This window comes from Haliotis rubra, unplaced genomic scaffold, assembly GCF_003918875.1.
Source record: "Haliotis rubra isolate DU_JTF1 unplaced genomic scaffold, ASM391887v1 Scf56, whole genome shotgun sequence".
In the NCBI taxonomy this organism is placed as follows: domain Eukaryota; kingdom Metazoa; phylum Mollusca; class Gastropoda; order Lepetellida; family Haliotidae; genus Haliotis; species Haliotis rubra.
In genome coordinates, this window is record NW_025767257.1 from 1,844,643 (window position 1) to 1,864,870 (window position 20,228).

The 20,228-nt window shown below is 40.2% G+C and overlaps 1 protein-coding gene across 5 annotated transcripts in view; it reads left to right on the plus strand.

Moving 5' to 3' along the window:
* The window catches only part of LOC124253946, a 135,296-nt gene extending 117,438 nt beyond the window's left edge, over window positions 1–17,858 (plus strand). For all 5 annotated transcript variants that reach the window (XM_046687791.1, XM_046687794.1, XM_046687793.1 and 2 more), the window contains 7 exons: window positions 3,045–3,169; window positions 5,312–5,622; window positions 9,188–9,241; window positions 9,637–9,775; window positions 10,673–10,788; window positions 11,460–11,532; window positions 13,118–17,858. In XM_046687791.1, the coding sequence (XP_046543747.1) occupies window positions 3,045–3,169; window positions 5,312–5,622; window positions 9,188–9,241; window positions 9,637–9,775; window positions 10,673–10,788; window positions 11,460–11,532; window positions 13,118–13,368 (1,069 nt within the window). In that variant the 3' untranslated portion in view covers window positions 13,369–17,858. The remainder of the gene's footprint in view (window positions 1–3,044; window positions 3,170–5,311; window positions 5,623–9,187; window positions 9,242–9,636; window positions 9,776–10,672; window positions 10,789–11,459; window positions 11,533–13,117) is intronic.
* Window positions 17,859–20,228: the final 2,370 nt, after the last annotated feature.

Here is a 20,228-nt window from a genome sequence, read left to right on the forward strand (position 1 = left end):
ATGAGGATCAATATAACAACTTGGCAATGGATCAAGATCCCCGTATTCAAAAACATTTACTGCGTCACCTTGGATAATTGGAATCGGGGATGAAAACACTCTCCTGTCTACCGCACACTGCAATCTTAAGTGGAGGGTAAATTGTTTAGGAGCAGTATATGCAGGTGCTTTGGAAAGTCTGCTTTTGAATGTTGGCAGCACTGCCTGTTTTATGTTGTTAAGCCTACCTAGGATCGCCTGAAGCATAAGCCTTGGATATCAGTAAGAAGTGAAGGGTGCTTTAAACAGGGTCATATCTGGTAAAAAGTTAATTGACTCGTGAAATATTCATACTTAAGTAAAGCCGGTGGACAGATCACCATGAGATAATAGATCTTCAAGAGATGCTCATTGGTAGTTCAGTGACGTGTAATGTATTACTGTAGCCGAGTCGTAAGAAGTATGACCTGTACGTCATTGTCATAGGGCAGGAATAGATTTCAGCAAGTATTGTGTGATTGTTGTACGACATGTACAGGGTATATCAGAAGACTGACATGGTCTTCACTCACTCACTCACTCACTCACTTACTCACTTTTCTGAAGATTGTGAATCTACTGAGTGTGTGAGTGAGTTTAGTTTTAAGCCGCTTTTAGCAATATTCCAGCAATATCACGGCGAGGGACACCAGTAATTGGCTTCACGCATTGTACCCATGTGGAGAATCGAACCCGGATCTTCAGCGTGACGAGCGGACGCTTTAACCACTAGGCTACCCCACCGCCCACTGGGTTGGTGGAATATTGGTTATAATGATCATATTGGGTTACCGTTATAATGACCAAGAATTCACGAACCAGTCAAACAAGTACAGAGAAAGCTGATATGCACTGGCTTAACGAACAAGGGGTATGACTGTAACGTTATGTAAAAACACAGACTCCCATTTCACAAAATGGACAAATCACCCTCAGCAATATTGTGACGGGACATACTTTAATGTTTGTATACATCGGAATGAGCTGGGAGCGACATGATATCCATACTTGTTGATTGTTAACGAAAAACTGTCGACTCGACAGCTGGTCTGCATCAAAACAACGGGAAGTCCTTACGGGATTAGGTAAATAAAATACATGAGATTCTCAAATTTTAAAAAGAACTGATCCTCGCATGATAAAAAACTTAAACCTAGTTGAATCATAAAAATATATGGCATGTTTTGGGAAATGAATTTGAAATTTAAGATCGATTTTGGATTCAGAACGCACTATTTATCATCGTTTATAATGGCTGAACGTTTCTCGCGTGTCACTTTTCTTTCTAAATGTACATTGCGTAATATATATTTAATGGAATACTTTACCATGTGATTAGTAACAAAATGTAGAACATTATTTATCTCTGTGGGGCACGCGTGTTGGGACATCGGGCTATAAGCAATTTCACATCTTAAGATTGCAAAATACTCTAAATAAAGCATGAATTCATCAAAAATCGATTATGACAAATCATGACTGTTCGCTTATTGAGTAACTTGCCGACCGAACATCAATGATTTTAATCGCGTATTAATATTAATGGTATGAAAATAAAGACCCGTTGTCTTGTCGAGGTTGTAAAGAAAATGCTATCTGATTAATACCGAAAAAGGTCTGACACAGATATGTCTTAACAAAATCAATTATATAGCTGCTATGGTTGTACGCTCTCTCCAGTGTCTCCAAACGTAGGTGGGAAAGTTACCACTATGATATAATTGATTTCCTATTGTAAAGCGTGTGCGGTCAAAGTGAAAGCAAGTCGAGACACACGGGACTTCGTTCACAGACTGATTCGACCAAAGCGGTCTGAACCCATGAAAGGCGAAACGTAACATCGATTCTTAGAGGAAGAAGGAAAACCATCCATTATATTTAATTAGAAATTTTACTCAAGAGACACACAAAATTCTTTGGAAAGTTTCAAGCAAAACAATCGATAATTTATGGGGTTTGGAAGAGATATGTTTTGACTTGATAAATGATGCAGCAACGTGCCCGTTTCTGTCAATTATCTGTAAGTGACATTGATCGCAACTTCAAAATTCTCTTCAGTTCCGTGCTTTGATGCCATAGCTTTATACCATATACAGTGACATTCGTGTGTACTGTTACAATAACGGTTCTTGTTATCTTTGCCTATCTGGAGTGGTTAATGTAGATAAACGTTGCAAGAGACGCATGTATGAATGTACAGTCGAATAATATAATTCAGGCAGACATTGAGGCAACACAGAAAATACTTAGTGTTCCAGTAGATCATAATAACAAAGAAATATTCATTTTTAAGGTTAATTAAGAAATCATATTTGAACAGCTTCCAGGACAAACCCTTCTGTTCCGAATCAAACTCGTCTATATTCTGTGGTTCAGTGACATCGTCAGTGTTGTGGCAATGGCAGTAGTCGTGGTAGCAGCAGCAGCAATAATTGTAGGTTTGTTTGTTTGTTCGTTTAACGCTGCACTCAGTTATATTCCAGTTATATGGTAGCGGTCTGTAAATAATTGAGTCAAGACAATCTAGTTATGAACAGCATGAGCATCGATTTACGAAATTGGGATTAGTATTAGTAATAGCAGAGGTAACAGGAGCAGCAGTAGTAGTGTAGTAGTAGTAGTAGTAGTAGTAGTAGTAGTAGTAGTAGTAGTAGTAGTAGTAGTAGTTGTAGTAGTAGTAGTAGTAGTAGTAGTAGTAGTAGTAGTAGTAGTAGTAGTAGTAGTAGTAGTAGTAGTAGTAGTAGTAGTAGTAGTAGTAGTAGTAGTAGTTGTAGTAGTAGTGTAGTAGTAGTAGTAGTAGTAGTAGTAGTAGTAGTAGTAGTAGTGTAGTAGTAGTAGTAGTAGTAGTAGTAGTAGTAGTAGTAGTAGTAGTAGTAGTAGTAGTAGTAGTAGTAGTAGTAGTAGTAGTAGTAGTAGTAGTAGTAGTAGTAGTAGTAGTTGTTGTTGTAGTAGTATGATTTAAAGACTTCAGTCCCATATTTTTTGAACATTGAAGTTATTGCTTATCTGCCTTTGTTTTCCAACAGAGTTCGCCGAAAGTTGGAACATTTCCTCCACTCCAAGCCCGTGCTGCTTGTTGTCGTCGTCCTCAACGTCATCGACTGTCTGCTTGTACTCGGAGAGCTCACGTTTGACTTCAACCACGTGGGCAGTAAGTGAATGTTTATCTACTTCATTGAAACATTTAACACTAGGGCTGACTGCCCACCTGCATGCATGCCTCAACTGGGGGTGCTATGACCACACCAAAGGAACACACTAAATTCAAGTTGTCTTGGACATGGTGCCAAGGCTTTCAAATATTGTCACTTCGGCTTCGGCTAGAATAATGACTTTCCAAGTTCAGCTCTGATTATGTTGTCCAGTTTATCTGCACTGTCCCCGTGCTTATGGAGTTTGCCAGGATAAGGACTATGTCACTTTGGATTGTCACAGCAGATCCAGGTGAAACGCCGTGATTTAACTGAAATACTGGTTGGTTGGTTTGATGTTTAGCGCCACAATATTCCAGCTATATGGCGGCGGTCTGTAAATAATCGAGTCTGGACCAGACAATCCAGTGATCAACAGCATGAGCATCGATCTACGCAATTGGGAACCGATGACATGTGTCAACCAATCCCGTTAGTCGCCTCTTACGGCCAGCATGGGTTGCTGAAGATCAATTCTAACACGGGCCTCATACTATAACTACTTACGGCCAGCTACTAGTTGTCCAGGGTCCTGGTTTTAATCCCAGAGACTCCCAACGTACCATCCCAAGGATGCCTGTGTTCAAGGGGATGCATCAAAAACACGCCCCTGGTATCACCTGCCTCTTCAGATGAAATGCTGTGAGGGGGCGGTTGGGTAGCCTAGTGGTTAAAGCGTTCGCTCGTCACGCCGAAGACCCAGGTTCGATTCCCCACATGGGTACAATGTGTGAAGACCATTTCTGGAGTCCTCGCCGTGATATTGCTGGAATATTCCTAAAAGAGGCGTAAAACCATACTCACTCACTCACTCACTCACTCACTACTTCACCGGATAAGTGCAGTGTGTGTCACAACAGTATCATACACATCTAACGATTATGTATTTGAATAATGTATCAGTAGAACACATTTGAAACATATTCAAAGTCCCAATGTATTTATAAATTAAAGTGTTATATTTCAATTTATATTTGATTTCATAGTGATCGAAGAAAAGTAACAATTGCATACGCTCATGTATCTTAACAACAAATATGACTGATATCACACATAACAGCCGTTCTTTCTGAAGCGATTTTATTACATAAGTTCATCAAACAGATGTCGATAATTGCTTGTTATTGGGACTATTATAAAGAACTCAATTACACCCTAAACAAAACCATATCGTGTAACTGATTCAGCTGAATTACATTTATAATTGGTGTTGGTTGTATCATTTTACAAAAGCCCCTGTTTGTTGTTAGTTCAAAATTATCCCAGAACGAGCGTTAGAAGAGGGTCCTTTACAGACCAGTCTACCAATCATTTCACAGTCGTGTCATGAAGTTACCGTTCATGAAAAAACAACATAAAATGAGTTTTCAAGTGCACTTGAAAGGTTCAGTCAAAAGCAAAAGCAACGAGACCGGGGCCATCGATCAAGTTTAATTGGCTACACACGAGGAATCTGAAGCTTGCCTTGCTTAATTGCACAAAACCTGGGAAGATAGTACAAATAGGAAGAAACGTTGCAGTAACCGGTACACCAGTATATTTCAAGTTTCAATTAAACATGGAGAGCAGCGTGCTGAGGTTTGATGTCTTGGTGGGAAGTATTAGTGCTTCTTGATTCCCTGTGCAATATGTCGGTCTCAACTAACGCTTAGTCTTTGAAAATATATATTTTCTTTCTTATTAAATCTTATCTATCTTATTATATCTTAAATTATTTACACTTAAAACGATGTTAGATTCACAAGAGGCGGTGGGGTAGCCTAGAGGTTAAAGCTTTCACTCGTCACGCCGAAGACCTGGGTTCGATTCCCACATGGGTACAATATGTGAAGCCCATTTCTGGTGTCCCCCGTCGTTATGTTGCTGGAATATTGCTAATAGCGGTGTAAAACTAAACTCACTCACTAAGTAGATTCACAATCTTCATAAAAGTGAGAGTGAATGAGTGAGTGAGTATTCTCTTACCTCCTCATCACAATCTTGCACCTTTTTGCGGCGAACGAAGTTCATACTTTTGTTGTTTAACGAAACAATTCTAACCCTGATTTTTAAAAAAATGTAATAAATCTGTATATGTCACAGATGTGTTTATTTTATTCCAGATTTGATAAAAAACCATCAGCACTTGACCGAGCACTTCCTCTCTCAGCTTCAAGACAAATATCCCGATAATCACTACATCTCGAAGTATGCCGTGGAGAAGACGTATGATCGAATCGTAGCGGCAACGATAGACTGGACGGGCAATGGGACGTCCATGTGCGACAGCAACGACACCAGTCCGGTACATCCTCGACATAAACGTGCTTCAGGGAGCGACGACGGTCACGGCGGGGGACACAGTATTGAGGAGGAGATGGGACATGGGTTTCACTTAACTTCTGTCGCCATCTTATCACTTCTCGTCTTCATAGTAAGCAATATCCATTTGCAATCAGAATCACAGCGAAACCCCGTTAATCTGGACACCCAAACTAACACATTTACGGATTAACGATGAGCATGGGTTAATGAGAGTAATACCCATTTAACGTCAAGGTTGCAAGGTTTTCGGATCATTATGTCCCTATTAACGAGGTTTTACTTTATATCAGTTAGCGATAAACTTTAGTTTCATGTTATATCAGTTAAGTGGTCATATGTTTTAGCGACTAACAGGTTCGGGTGGTCAGACTCGCTGACTTGCTTGACACATGTCATCGTATCTCAATTGCGTAGATCGATGCTCATGCTGCTGATCACTGGATTGTCTGGTCCAGACTCGATTATTTACAGACCGACGCCATATAGCTGGAATACTGCTGTGTGCGGCGTAAAACTGAACGCACTCTCTCACCCATATGGTTTAATGAACTGTTAACATATTTCAGCTGTGGTAGAACATACTATCAGCTTATGGAATGAAGCAGTATTTGGTTTCTAGAAAAGAAGATGCGTTGGTTAGGGCTTCATGTTAATTCAAGTCGCTATACGATGGCAAAGAAGAAAGTGATACCAGTCTGTGTAATCATAATAAGTACATTTTTCTGGCGCCATTTTCCCACCTGCAAAATTTGGTGTAAACCAGATGAGGGTGTATCTGTGCTATATTCGAGTGCCACACAGTGTGATAGAGCTTGCTTTGTGGCGTGTCGTAATATGCAAAGAAACATGGTCAGCGGAGCTTGTTGACCCGAATTAAAGGCTGCAAGAGGAACATATTACAAGATTTCCATTGTATAGGAAACTTTTCGCTTGTGTGCCTGTGGTGTGATTTTGCGCCATAACTTGATGATGGAATGCGGCGCTTTCTGGTATGAACTGGCCATAGACGCAGTGTTTTTTTCAAATATGTCTGTCCTGTGTGTAGCCCGCCACAACGACCCTGAAACAAATATACCCAATAGAGCCCCATACAAGTCTAGCATATATGTCAAGGCTGCCAGAGTTTAAAGGAAAATAAAGAAAGTCTTCGGGCTCTTTTTATTATATTTTTAGAAGTTCAGGGACTGTTGTTTTCCGTAAAATATGTTTTTTCAGAGAGGAGATGATGTCTCTCCTATACGCACCATGCATCCCCCACAGCAGGAAACCACAGAACCACATTATTTCCCCTAATGTCTAGCCCTCACTGCACTGCTGGGGCCCTAAATGAAGCAAGTCTAGATTTCCCCTAATGTCTAGCCCTCACTGCACTGCTGGGGCCCTAAATGAAGCAAGTCTAGATTTCCCCTAATGTCTAGCCCTCACAGCACTGCTGGGGCCCTAAATGAAGCAAGTCTAGATTTCCCCTAATGTCTAGCCCTCACTGCACTGCTGGGGCCCTAAATGAAGCAAGTCTAGATTTCCCCTAATGTCTAGCCCTCACTGCACAGCTAAAGCCCTAAATGAAGCAAGTCTAGATTTCCCCTAATGTCTAGCCCTCACTGCACAGCTGGGGCCCTAAATGAAGCAAGTCTAGATTTCCCCTAATGTCTAGCCCTCACTGCACAGCTGGGGCCCTAAATGAAGCAAGTCTAGATTTCCCCTAATGTCTAGCCCTCACTGCACAGCTAAAGCCCTAAATGAAGCAAGTCTAGATTTCCCCTAATGTCTAGCCCTCACTGCACAGCTAAAGCCCTAAATGAAGCAAGTCTAGATTTCCCCTAATGTCTAGCCCTCACTGCACTGCTGGGGCCCTAAATGAAGCAAGTCTAGATTTCCCCTAATGTCTAGCCCTCACTGCACTGCTGGGGCCCTAAATGAAGCAAGTCTAGATTTCCCCTAATGTCTAGCCTCAGCCCTCGCTGCACTGCTGGGGCCCTAAATGAAGCCCAAGTCTAGATTTCCCCCTAATGTCTAGCCCTCACTGCACTGCTGGGGCCCTAAATGAAGCAAGTCTAGATTTCCCTAATGTCTAGCCCCTCACTGCACTGCTGGGGCCCTAAATGAAGCAAGTCTAGATTTCCCCTAATGTCTAGCCCTCACTGCACTGCTGGGGCCCTAAATGAAGCAAGTCTAGATTTCCCCTAATGTCTAGCCCTCACTGCACTGCTGGGGCCCTAAATGAAGCAAGTCTAGATTTCCCCTAATGTCTAGCCCTCACTGCACTGCTGGGGCCCTAAATGAAGCAAGTCTAGATTTCCCCTAATGTCTAGCCCTCACTGCACTGCTAAAGCCCTAAATGAAGCAAGTCTAGATTTCCCCTAATGTCTAGCCCTCACTGCACTGCTGGGGCCCTAAATGAAGCAAGTCTAGATTTCCCCTAATGTCTAGCCCTCACTGCACTGCTGGGGCCCTAAATGAAGCAAGTCTAGATTTCCCCTAATGTCTAGCCCTCACTGCACTGCTGGGGCCCTAAATGAAGCAAGTCTAGATTTCCCCTAATGTCTAGCCCTCACTGCACTGCTAAAGCCCTAAATGAAGCAAGTCTAGATTTCCCCTAATGTCTAGCCCTCACTGCACTGCTGGGGCCCTAAATGAAGCAAGTCTAGATTTCCCCTAATGTCTAGCCCTCACTGCACTGCTAAAGCCCTAAATGAAGCAAGTCTAGATTTCCCCTAATGTCTAGCCCTCACTGCACTGCTGGGGCCCTAAATGAAGCAAGTCTAGATTTCCCCTAATGTCTAGCCCTCACTGCACAGCTAAAGCCCTAAATGAAGCAAGTCTAGATTTCCCCTTTCCTTTTAAATTTAAATGTTTTATTTACTACCATCAAAATGATATATATTCAGGGACTAAGCGTTAGCCTACCCAATAGTCAGCAATCGCCCTCGCTTTAGAGCAAATCTAACCGAGGAATGAATCCCATTTCTTCTCTTATGATTCCACTGCCCCCGACATTATAGCTCTTGGAGCAATGGTGTAATGACATTAAAAGCGTTGAGTTATCCTCTTGCGGTTAGTTACTGTTGAGGATAACAAACACACACACACACACACACACACCCCCCCCCACACACACACACACACACACACCCCCACACACACACACACACACACACACACACACACACACACACACACACACACACACACACACACACACACCCTTCACTTAAAAATTGATCTGTAGCTTTCCGCTTTGTGTACGATATAATATGCACTTATTGTTATCTTGTGTGCTGGGTCACGTGAATTAAAATGGAATGTGGAGTTTTATTATGTCAGGAATTGCTTCCAAAGACAACCCAGTGACAGAAGCTGATGAAGAGTGTTCTAGAGACTGATTTCATTTTGCTCCCGATTATCAGTGTTTGTGGGTTTGCTTTTAGCAGAAAAAGACAAACGTTTTCTGAAGGTTGGCATGCCATCTAAAACTATGATAGTTAGGTCATTTGGAAAAATGACGAGGAATATGGGTTACGTGTATTCTAAGACAAAGCCTCAACATATTCCATTGATTGTCAGTCACTCGAGGAATATTTCCGAGTCTATTCTTTATACCGTTTTATCACCACATAACCCTTAGGAATAAAAAATATCTGTGATCACATATGTGTTTCTTCTATTGCTTACAGACTGCCTTGAAGATAGGTGCAACAGTGCCTCGGTTTTTCAGGAGCAAAATGCAGGTAATTGGCAGATATCGACACTTCGCAGTAAACACATATTTTAAACAAAAATATTACTAGTAATCAGTAATAGTAACTGTCTTTGAAGCAAATATGAGATTGACTTTAATCATGTAATTTTAAAAATGTATGGCACTTTTACAAATTTGTTTCCGTGAGATAATGTTTAAAGACTTTCTTGGGAAACCTAGTGTGCATTTTAATGTTAAATATGCGTTGAATTGTATGCCATTTTGCTTTCGAAAAAAAATGTTTTTCCTGACTATGTAATATTCTTTCAAGTACTGTAGTTTGGAAGTATTAGATATTGATCACCCAAAAAATGTGTTAAGCTACTTAAGGATTTTACAAATGTTCTTGGAAGGTGTTTCAACATTGGTAATCTCTACATCTAGGTATTCGACGCCGTGGTCATCCTCATCTCCTTCATTATCGATCTCGTCTTCATCGAAGGCGTCATGAGCATGGACGTCAGTAACTACGTCATCGTGTTGACCTTCCTGTTGCCATGGAGAATCATCCGAATTCTGAACAGTAAGTAAAACACTGGCTGTATCATCCAATGTGAATGACGCTTGTCAAAGCGACAAAACCCTTTCCATAATCATAAAACATTGTTGTCAAAGAAGGGTTCATTGTACATTTCCATCATAAATGTACTAGTATATCATAAGCAGATATCAACATATAATTGCAGTGTCATATTAAATATTGAGTGCCCCTGGTGTTCGCTACAAATATTGAGTGCCCCTGGTGTTCGCTACAAATATTGAGTGCCCCTGGTGTTCGCTACAAATATTGAGTGCCCCTGGTGTTCGCTACAAATATTGAGTGCATCTCGTGTTCGCTGCAAATATTGAGTGCACCTGGTGTTCGCTACAAATATTGAGTGCATCTCGTGTTCGCTGCAAATATTGAGTGCACCTGGTGTTCGCTGCAAATATTGAGTGCACCTGGTGTTCGCTACAAATATTGAGTGCACCTGGTGTTCGCTACAAATATTGAGTGCACCTGGTGTTCGCTACAAATATTGAGTGCACCTGGTGTTCGCTACAAATATTGAGTGCCCCTGGTGTTCGCTACAAATATTGAGTGCACCTGGTGTTAGCTACAAATATTGAGTGCCCCTGGTGTTCGCTACAAATATTGAGTGCACCAGGTGTTCGCTACAAATATTGAGTGCCCCTGGTGTTCGCTACAAATATTGAGTTGCACCTGGTGTTAGCTACAAATATTGAGTGCCCCTGGTGTTCGCTACAAATATTGAGTGCCCCTGGTGTTCGCTACAAATATTGAGTGCACCTGGTGTTCGCTACAAGATGACAATGTGGAAACTTAAAACTTGTTTTCGAAAAACGGAAATACAGAAAGAAAGAGAATGTCTGGAGCCTGTTCCCCAACAGGAGATCTAAAACTAATTGTCTTGTCCAGGTCTGATCGTGGCAGTGTTGGATAAGCACCGGTTCCAGATGAAGCTTCTCTACAAGCAGAAGAAGAAGATTGACAAGCAGTACCAAGAGGCTCACGAGAAGAACAAACAGCTCCTGGTGAGAGACAAATACAAAGCTGCATTGTTGTAGACCCAATTATGTCATGCAAATATACAATGAGTGAGTGGGTTTAGTTTTACGCCACACTCAGCAATATTCCAGCTATATGGCGGCGTTCTGTAAATAATCGAGTCTGGACCAGACAATCCAGTGATCAACAGCATGAGCAACATAATTGGCATGTGTCAACCACGTCAGCGAGCCTGACCACCCGATCCCGTTAGTCGCCTCTTACGACAAGCATAGGTAACTGAAGATCAATTCAAGCCGGATCTTCACGGGTTCAAGTAACTAGTAAATATTTGAACCGTGCGTTGTAGTGATAAGATAATGAGGTCGTTTGTAAAATATTTCAGTTATGTTAAGGGTTGTCAACTTCTCATGTGGAAGGAAGTAATGCAAGTCTGCGGCGCTTACTAGTTTGGTGATTGAACCCAAAGCAAAGGTACAGCCCTGACAAACGGCGGATTGTTGACAGTCGAATGAAATGTGTGCATATATCATCTAACTGTTTTGGGGTACTGCTATATTGTTATTCTCCCGCAAGCATCAACAAAAATGTATGTCTTTAAAATCAAAGTAACATATTTTCTAAACATACATTTCAAGGTACTCTAGAACTGTTTCAGATGTTGGTTTACTTAATAAAATGTTATTACTTGTTTCAGAAACAACTTGAGTCCATCAAGGGTTTATGTTCGGAAAAAGGCATCACTTCCCTTGAACTTGGAAAAGCACTTGGTATGTTGGTAATTAGATGCAATTAATGTCCTTCCATGCCATAATTTTATGGCATTATTTGTAAATAAAGGAACCGGTTTTAGCAACAAAATGCTGAGAAAGACGGGCAAAGTTCTGTTCGTGGTGCTTTCATCCTGACACTTCTGTAACATCAATCTGTGCTGATGTTATTAAATGTTATCAAATAATAAATTAAATGACAGGCTAGCTGATACATGTTAATACATAATAGATACAAACTTTTGTATCTTTTGACATAGACTCTAGCTGTAACCGGTTGTTGCCCAATATAGCAGGACTATCAGTTGACGGCGTTGTGTGTGTAAGGTATGGTTACTTAACATACGTATAGTTATAAGACAGTTATGTCCGGAGTCCGTGGGTCTTTTCCACTCCGTCCGTCCCCGTATACAAGTACAAGCAAGCAGTTTTATACGTGGTAATTTGTGTTAACAGAAGCAGACACCATTGACGTTACAACTCAACATGCTGTATCGTGCAATGAATAATCTAGAGTCTCATTAAAATGGACTTGAATACATAGACGTTAACATGGCGGCCATTCATATTTAATTAACCTAATGTATAATGAAGGTGGGATTTGTCCTTAACGACAAATGGCGGAAGCGTCACGACTACAAAATGACGTAGAGCTGGGACCATTAATTCTCTATAACAATCTTTCATTGTATTAACCCAGTGCACCTACTGTGCCAGAAGGATATAATTTAACGAAAAATTATGTTTAAAGGTTATGTGGATGTGAATCCATATTTTGAAAACCGAAACAAGTAAAATGTCTGCATTACAGTATCTAGATGTGGGGGGAAAGTCTGAAGGGAAGCGGGTCTGTAACGTTTATCAGAAACGACCAGCACGGGATTCGAACCCAAGTTTCTGCATGTTTAGCCTAGCCCTGCACATCAAATGGGCCACCAGCGGTCTTCCATGGTATATTAATAGTTTGATACACAGACAATGAACGTGAATGTACAACAAGCGTTATTTGATAAACTATTTTATGTCATAAGAAACATAATCTAAACCGGAAGAATCAAGATCCATATTCAGTAAATATATTACAAGTGGTTTACAGATATATATTTTCTAGTCATTCGAATCCTGTTTGAAAATGAACTGGACGTCTATTTTACACAAGAGATTTACACAAGATATTTAGGTAAAGAAATGAGTTAGTACTCGTTACAAATACATAAATACTCCTTGTGGATTTCTATTTTGTCGCTTCATCTATCTATCTATCTATCTATCTATCTATCTATCTCTCTGTCTCTCTCTCTCTATCTATCTATTTATCTATCTATCTCTATCTATCTATATCTCTATCTATCTCTTTCTATCTCTATCTATCTCTCTCTCTATCTATATATCTATCTATCCATCCATCCATCCATCCATCCATCTATCCATCCATCCATCCATCTATCCATCCATCCATCCATATCAACAATTCTGCTAATAGAGAACCCCCCTACGATACTAGCAATAGATATAAGTGATATTGACATCCGTGTGATATAGCACCAGCTTCCTCTTCGTTACTCATCATGTTTTATCTTTCCAGACCACTCTCAGTCAGGAAAGATGAGCAAGCTGAGAGCTCTCGGAAAACTAGCGTTCCATACGGCAGACACACTGTCCCCCCACTCCCCCACCATCAACGGCCACGGCCCTATCTTCTCGCCAACGTCGCCGACCAACAACATACAAACACCAAGCTTAAGCGACGCCCGACGTCACAGCAGCAGCACGCCCAATCTTCCAGTCATTGACGAGACGCACGTGAACGTGGAGGATGCCTCATCTAACCTATAATGAGCCCAGCTGAAGATTGCATGTCAAAGCGATATCAAGCCGACTTTGGGTCTTGCAACATGTTCTACTGCGTACTTGTTCCCTGAATGGGTGATTGTTACTTACACTGTTTGGAAGGTGTCCAAATGCTGTCTGAACGCACTGTCTGAACCGGAGATAGCCTTTCCAAATTGAACTTCTTAATGACGTTATCGGTTATCGCCTAATGCTTATACCAGACATGCAAAGGAAGGTTCAGCTGACGAAAGGAGGTCACTACATGTCCATAGTTCCAGGAAGATGTTACGTAATCGGAGCATATTAAGAATGGAACGTAATCTGGACAACGCGAGGGAGTATATCTACATTGGCGCCGACTTCCATGAGGAGTAGTGCCCTGGCACATGTGTATATCAACGTTTTCTGTTTCCAAGTGTTCGAGTGATGATGTGAGGAGCGGATACCTGGACGGCAAACTATTTTGACATTAAAGAGAATATGTCATTAATGAACTAATTTCTGTGAAATTGGAATACAGGAAAAATAGGCCAGTACGTTGTGATAATATTTTCTCAAAATTCCGTCATAAACTTTATTTTCTAGAATATGTATATCAGTAAACAGTTGATTATTCATTGAGTAAAAGCATTACACAACAACGATGGATTAGTCAGCATTTCAAGCGTTAATGACGTTGGTATTGAAGAGTGGAAACGTGTTCACGATGCATGGATGAGATACAAAGGAAACTTGTTAATTGTACGAACATTGCTATTCCAGAATCTCTTAGCTGTGGGTGTTTATAGTTCTGGTAAGATTGTTGGGGAGATACTATACTGAGGGACACAAATAAGCGAACACCACTTCATGTCAATTTTCCTTTATTTATTCTCAGATTTCCTCCCACATCGCAATTCGAAGCTGATGATGAAAACTGGGAAATATTGAAGGATTACTTGAATTTTCCTGTGTTCCTTTATTTGGTTCTCTCAGTATATATACTCTATTCATTACCTAGCTAGTCATTTCGGTAATATCGAAATGGCACTGTAGTATTTGTTTATTTGTTCCTAGGAACGTTTCTATACGGTCATAGTTTTTTTAAAATTGTCTTTTTATGACGCATTGTTTTGAATGAAACGTCTTACACCTTTGGGTGATCCACGTAAATAGAAAAGTATATTGAAGTGTAGACAAAAGTTATATCATTCATATAGAAATGCACAGTCGATAGGAATCTTTCACCCTGTACAGGCGGATGATGGCTACGTATTGAACAACGCCCACGGAAATGGGCCACTCTTCATGTATAATCATGCTATTGTGTACAGAACCTTCCACTAAGTACAAAACAACAAGAGAAACCGTGTACACATTATTCTAAGTTACACAGAAGATGGAAAATTGTTTACAACAATATATAGTGTTTATACTGTGAAATACAGGACCCCTGTCCATGTTGGGGTACAACAATAAACATCTAGGCCTTTTGATAAATTACCATTTACGCTGCGTGCGCAATTTTCTTAGTGTTTTTTTATTTTATATTATTTTTCAAATAATAAAGTATAAATTCATTTCTTTGATTCACTTTACACAACTTCTGATCGTCGCTATGCAAGGTATAGGTTGATTATGCAGTCAAATCCGGGTATCACCATCTTTGGAGGGTCACCAATATCTGTTCATTAAATACGATTTTCGTTATTTCCATGAACAGCAAATTTATTATGACTCAAACTGGTTTACGATTGGGTTCGTTTTAACTAGTGTTCGATGTATACGAGTTATATCCGAAGTTGGCTGTTTGATCGACTGTGTAAAAACATGCAATACGACAATGCAAATGAAAAAAATCTGTTATCAGCCTTTTGTACTGAATTTCTTTTGTACATACTGGTGTGAATTTGTAGGTTATTTGTAAGTGGCATGTATGTCAGTGGTTGGTACGGCGTGGAACAATACTGTTGTATTGCATTGAACATAATACGGATATTTCGTAAATCTAGCACTGTGTATTTCTGTTCTATGTTATGATCGTACTCGACTGAATGATTAATCTTCTGTTTTGACCTCATGTCATCAAGTTTCATTACCACGCAGCAATGACGTCAGCAATGACGTCATCATCAAATAGCTATGGTTAGTGGTGCTGATTTAACCTCAACTGTTGCTTAAAGTGTGTGGATCTAATTTCAAAGAATCTATACTGGACAAAATAAGTTAGGGATATTGGTAATTTTGTGATTGATATTTTATGAATGTGTCAATGAATAAATACATCATTATTCATAATTTAAAATTTACATCTATCCCTAACTATTTTTGGCCAGTATATATATAATCTCTAAGAAATGATGTGATAACCGTGTTACCAAAGCGATCGGAAATAACTATGCAGTTTTGTCAGTGTCAAATCTATTGCAATGCATATGCCGGCCTTCAGTCTCATTACATTTTGATAGCAGTCGAAAGAGAGGAGTTGGGGTGGTATGTCTTTGCTTTATTTCCTTCAATGGTGGTAGTCGTATCTCTTTACATAGATCATAGTCGTACACGAAAGTAGACTTGTTTACAATGTGGTTACAGTTATTGAACCTGGTGAATATTTTAAGTTCTGTGGTTTGAGAAATGTATCGTCGATGAAGAAGTCTTTGCGTAATGAATTTCAGAACACGGAAGTAATGTTTCAAATGTCTTAAGTACTAATGTATTAAAATGAGGAAAATTAACAAAGTTCATAAATATTTTTCACGTTATATGTTATTGGAAATTGTAAATATTACAGACTAACCGACCACGTTCCACTATGTTAGGCCTGCCAAGGGTCACATTGATAACGAGCATCGGACATAATCAGGGACCAGTATCTGACATTGGATGTGTTAGCTAAACTTAATGAAACCATCATACATTATACCACGCACACCCTTGCCCTCCATCAGGGCTTAGTCACGGCACCTCTCTAAACCACAGGCCCTCGTGTCTTTGCGAAGATTAAAGATTTAAAAAATTAATTTTTTTGAGATGACCCCCGACTAGAAATGCTACACAGTAGCTACACAGTACAATACATTATGACATGCATTGTACTGTGAAGCATTTCTAGTCAGGGGTCATCTCAAATGTTATATGTTTTTTAACATCTTTAATCCTCGCAGAGACATGAGGGCCTGTGCTCTAAACCGCTCCCTCAGGTGTTGTACTGCTGGTTCATCCACCACTATACCTCCTAACATGCAAGTCATCATTTCTGTTGGGTTGAGAGAGTCGGTATGGTTTTACTATTTTCACGCTGAGCTATTTTGAAATGAAAATTTAAACAGTAAGAGTGAGTGAGTTTGGTTTTACGCTGCTTTTAGCAATATTCCAACAATATCACGGCGGGGACACCAGAATGGGTTTCACACATTGTACCAATGTAGGAAATCTAACCCGGATCTTCGGCGTTAAGAGCCAACGCTTTAACCACTAGGCTACCCAACGCCCTTTCTATTTGAACCAATCCATCAACTGACCACATGTAATTTGCTAGGTTTAAAAATAGTTGAACGTGGTCGATTAATCTTTAAAACTTACAATTTCCAATAAAATACAACGTGAAAGATATTTCAAAACTTCATCCATTTTCCCCATGTTAATAGATGTTTATTAGGGAGACTTGGCGCAATTTGCATATCCAGTGGTTTACGCATTATTGTTTATTGTACCTTTCACGGGGCATGCACTTTGTACTCTAAGTGAAATATCCTTTTTAATTATTCGTATTTCTTCGTGTTCATTTATCTCACTGTCTTTGACATATGTCTTCTATGTTGCTATTCAGTTTGCACAAAGTGCTTCTGCTATCCTTCATATGCAAGGAAAACATTTTTTATGATATTATAAATTTGTGTTGACATAAATATACGAATAAGAAACAATTCGAGAACCTTACCTTTCAGCAATGTGTTCATATCAATTATGAAAATATTTTTTGTTTCTCGATGAAAGCAAAACACTGTCTCAAGACTTACAACAAATATTGTCAACCGTTTCACATCATCTTGCACGGTCATGGAGTAAAGCCTGTCAACCATCTTGGTTGATCCGGCATAATACGAATCAACAGTGGGATATGTCGACACTGCGACTGTATCGAAATACGGATAACTCGACATAAATTCGATAGCCTATGAGACTTCGAGTCAGCGAGGTTTCATTGTATATCTAAAAGTGCTTTCTCAGTTGTATCAATGATGTTAAGACTGCATATGCCTTTTGTTTACTCTAGGTTATCCGGGAACGCCATAGATGTTATCTTAAGACGAGTGATAATGTTGTACATAGTTCTTACAGCAATACATGAGATTTGAACCACTGGTTTCCATGTTTTACTCTTCAGCTAGTTTTGCGTCACTTCTTTTTGGCATATGCCTGTTACTGTTTACATCCTTGTACAGTTTCACAATAACGCTTGTATCTCCGATGATTTCTTGAGATTAAACAGAAGTTATATTTTTGTAGACAGACACATTTTACTGTTGTTCATTTCACAAAACATGTTGGGCTATGATCTATTTGACAATCTGTGCAGTCAAGTGTTTATGTTTGTCAATGGAATTCCCATGTGCGTTGATGAATGAATGGATGAGTGAGTGAGTGTGGTTTTACGCCGCTTTTAGCGATGTTCCAGCGATATAACGGCGGGGGCACCAGAAAAGGGCTTCACTCAATGTTCCCATTTGGGGAATCGAACCCGGGTCTTCGGCGTGACGATAGAACGCTTAGACCACTAGGCTACCCCGCCGCCCCTGTGCTTTGATGAAGTCGGGGATGACGTCAGTATAGGACTCTATGGCGTTGCACGACGTATCCTCTTCTATCACTGAAAGATAGAATTGAATGGAGGGTGGATTTTGAATTCAACAGTTCTTGTGCTGACAATGGTTATTGGTGATTAATCAAGACAGTTTCAAGATATGTTTGAAGCAAATTTGTTCCCTTGACATTTGTTATTCAGTGTCATTACGTCATCTATGGCCCCTTCATCACCAATACCTCGCCCCCAACCAAGGCCCCACGTTGTAACTTATGCCTGTCCACAGTTGAAGTCACATGACGTTAACAGATCTTACCCTGTGAGGTACTTTTCACCTCTAGGCAGTGTCTGATGTGACCACCGAATTGTCTTGTGTTTACATACGTTTGTCTTCGTGGGTTTGTTACAGACGTTCACATTGTAACAGTTAATGTCACGTTAATGTCACGTTAATGTCATGTTAATGTCACCACTGAAACCCTCGAATGTGGCGGGGTAGCCGAACGGTTAAAGCAATCGCTTGTCACGCCTATGGACTTGGTTCCATTCCCCCATTACTGGCGTCCCCTGCCGTGACCCATGTGAATCATGTTGACATCACTCTATAGTTGTTCAGTTATCACACACGCCCAACGGGATCGGGTTGTCAGGCTCGCTGACGTGGTTGACACTTGTCATGGTGCCCCAAATGTGAAGATCGATGGTGTTTTCAAATGTTTTCACTGGATTTTCAGGTCCACACTCAATTATTTACACACAGAGTGCGGCGGTAAACACCAAACAAACAAAACAAACAGACACTACCAACCATAAACTCATACACTGCCAACCACAAGAGCACATTCTACAAACTATAAACGCATATATGCCAACTGTAGCATACACTGTCAATGCTTAGATGGTCATAAATATCTACACAACGATTATAAATTCATACACAGCCAGTCATTAACGCATATACTGCCAGTAATAAAGACATGTAATGTGAACCATTAAGGTCTAGATTACTAAACATAAACGTATATTCTTCCTACACACACACACACACACACACACACACACACACACACACTGCCAGTCTTTACCGCATATTCTACCAACCAAAAACACATTTACAATAAACTGATATATCGCCAGTCATAATCATAAACATATATACTGCTGTAATAAATACATATATTGCTAGCCATAAAATACATACATTTCTAATCCACAGAACCAAAGTATGGAATACTGGAATATTTTGCAGTTCGAGGATTAGCTGCTGTTACCGCACATACGGGCTGTGGTTTCAGAGAAGCGGCCATCTTGTTTCCATAACTCGATCGTAACTGTTTAAATTTCCAGTTTGCATGCCTTGTTCAAAGTTCACATTCAATGCAAAAACGAAATTGAAGTTTGAGTTAATATCATTATGTAAGAGATATGCACACAGCTTTCAACAATACTTTATCATATGTAACCAAATTACACAGTGTGCTACAGTTGCGTAGATCGATGCTCTTGCTGTTGATCACTGGATTGTCTGGTCCACACTCGATTATTTACAGACCGCCGCCATATAGCTGGAATATTGCTGAGTGCGGCGTAAAAAAACCCCACTCACTCACAGTGTGCTAAATGTCGACGCTATTTTAATAACGACCATATTCTATGTTCTGTATTTATGCTTTTGTGATAATGACGCGCATGATTGAAACAAGAATATTTTAAAATATTCTCGTCTTTAAATTAATGCCAGAGCAACGTTAAATTTTCAGTCATTCACTCACTAATGACGCTTACTGCTGCTGCTCAACTTTACATGGCTGGTGGGATACCACAGCTTCGCGGTGCACATCAGTTAGAGCGGGCTACGTGCATATACATCAGGTCGTAACACAAACTAATTAAAAACTTTACCTGTCATGTTTCATGAAACTGTGAAGATACATGCGTGCAGTAAACGTGTTTGTATGTAAGTCTGCACCGACACACATGACGTAAGGGAAAGGCCATGTGGGTCTGACATTTCCTGGCAGCAATGTATATTTGCATTTGACCTTTTGTAACTTGTTAGTTCTTCGGGTATTTTTGTCAC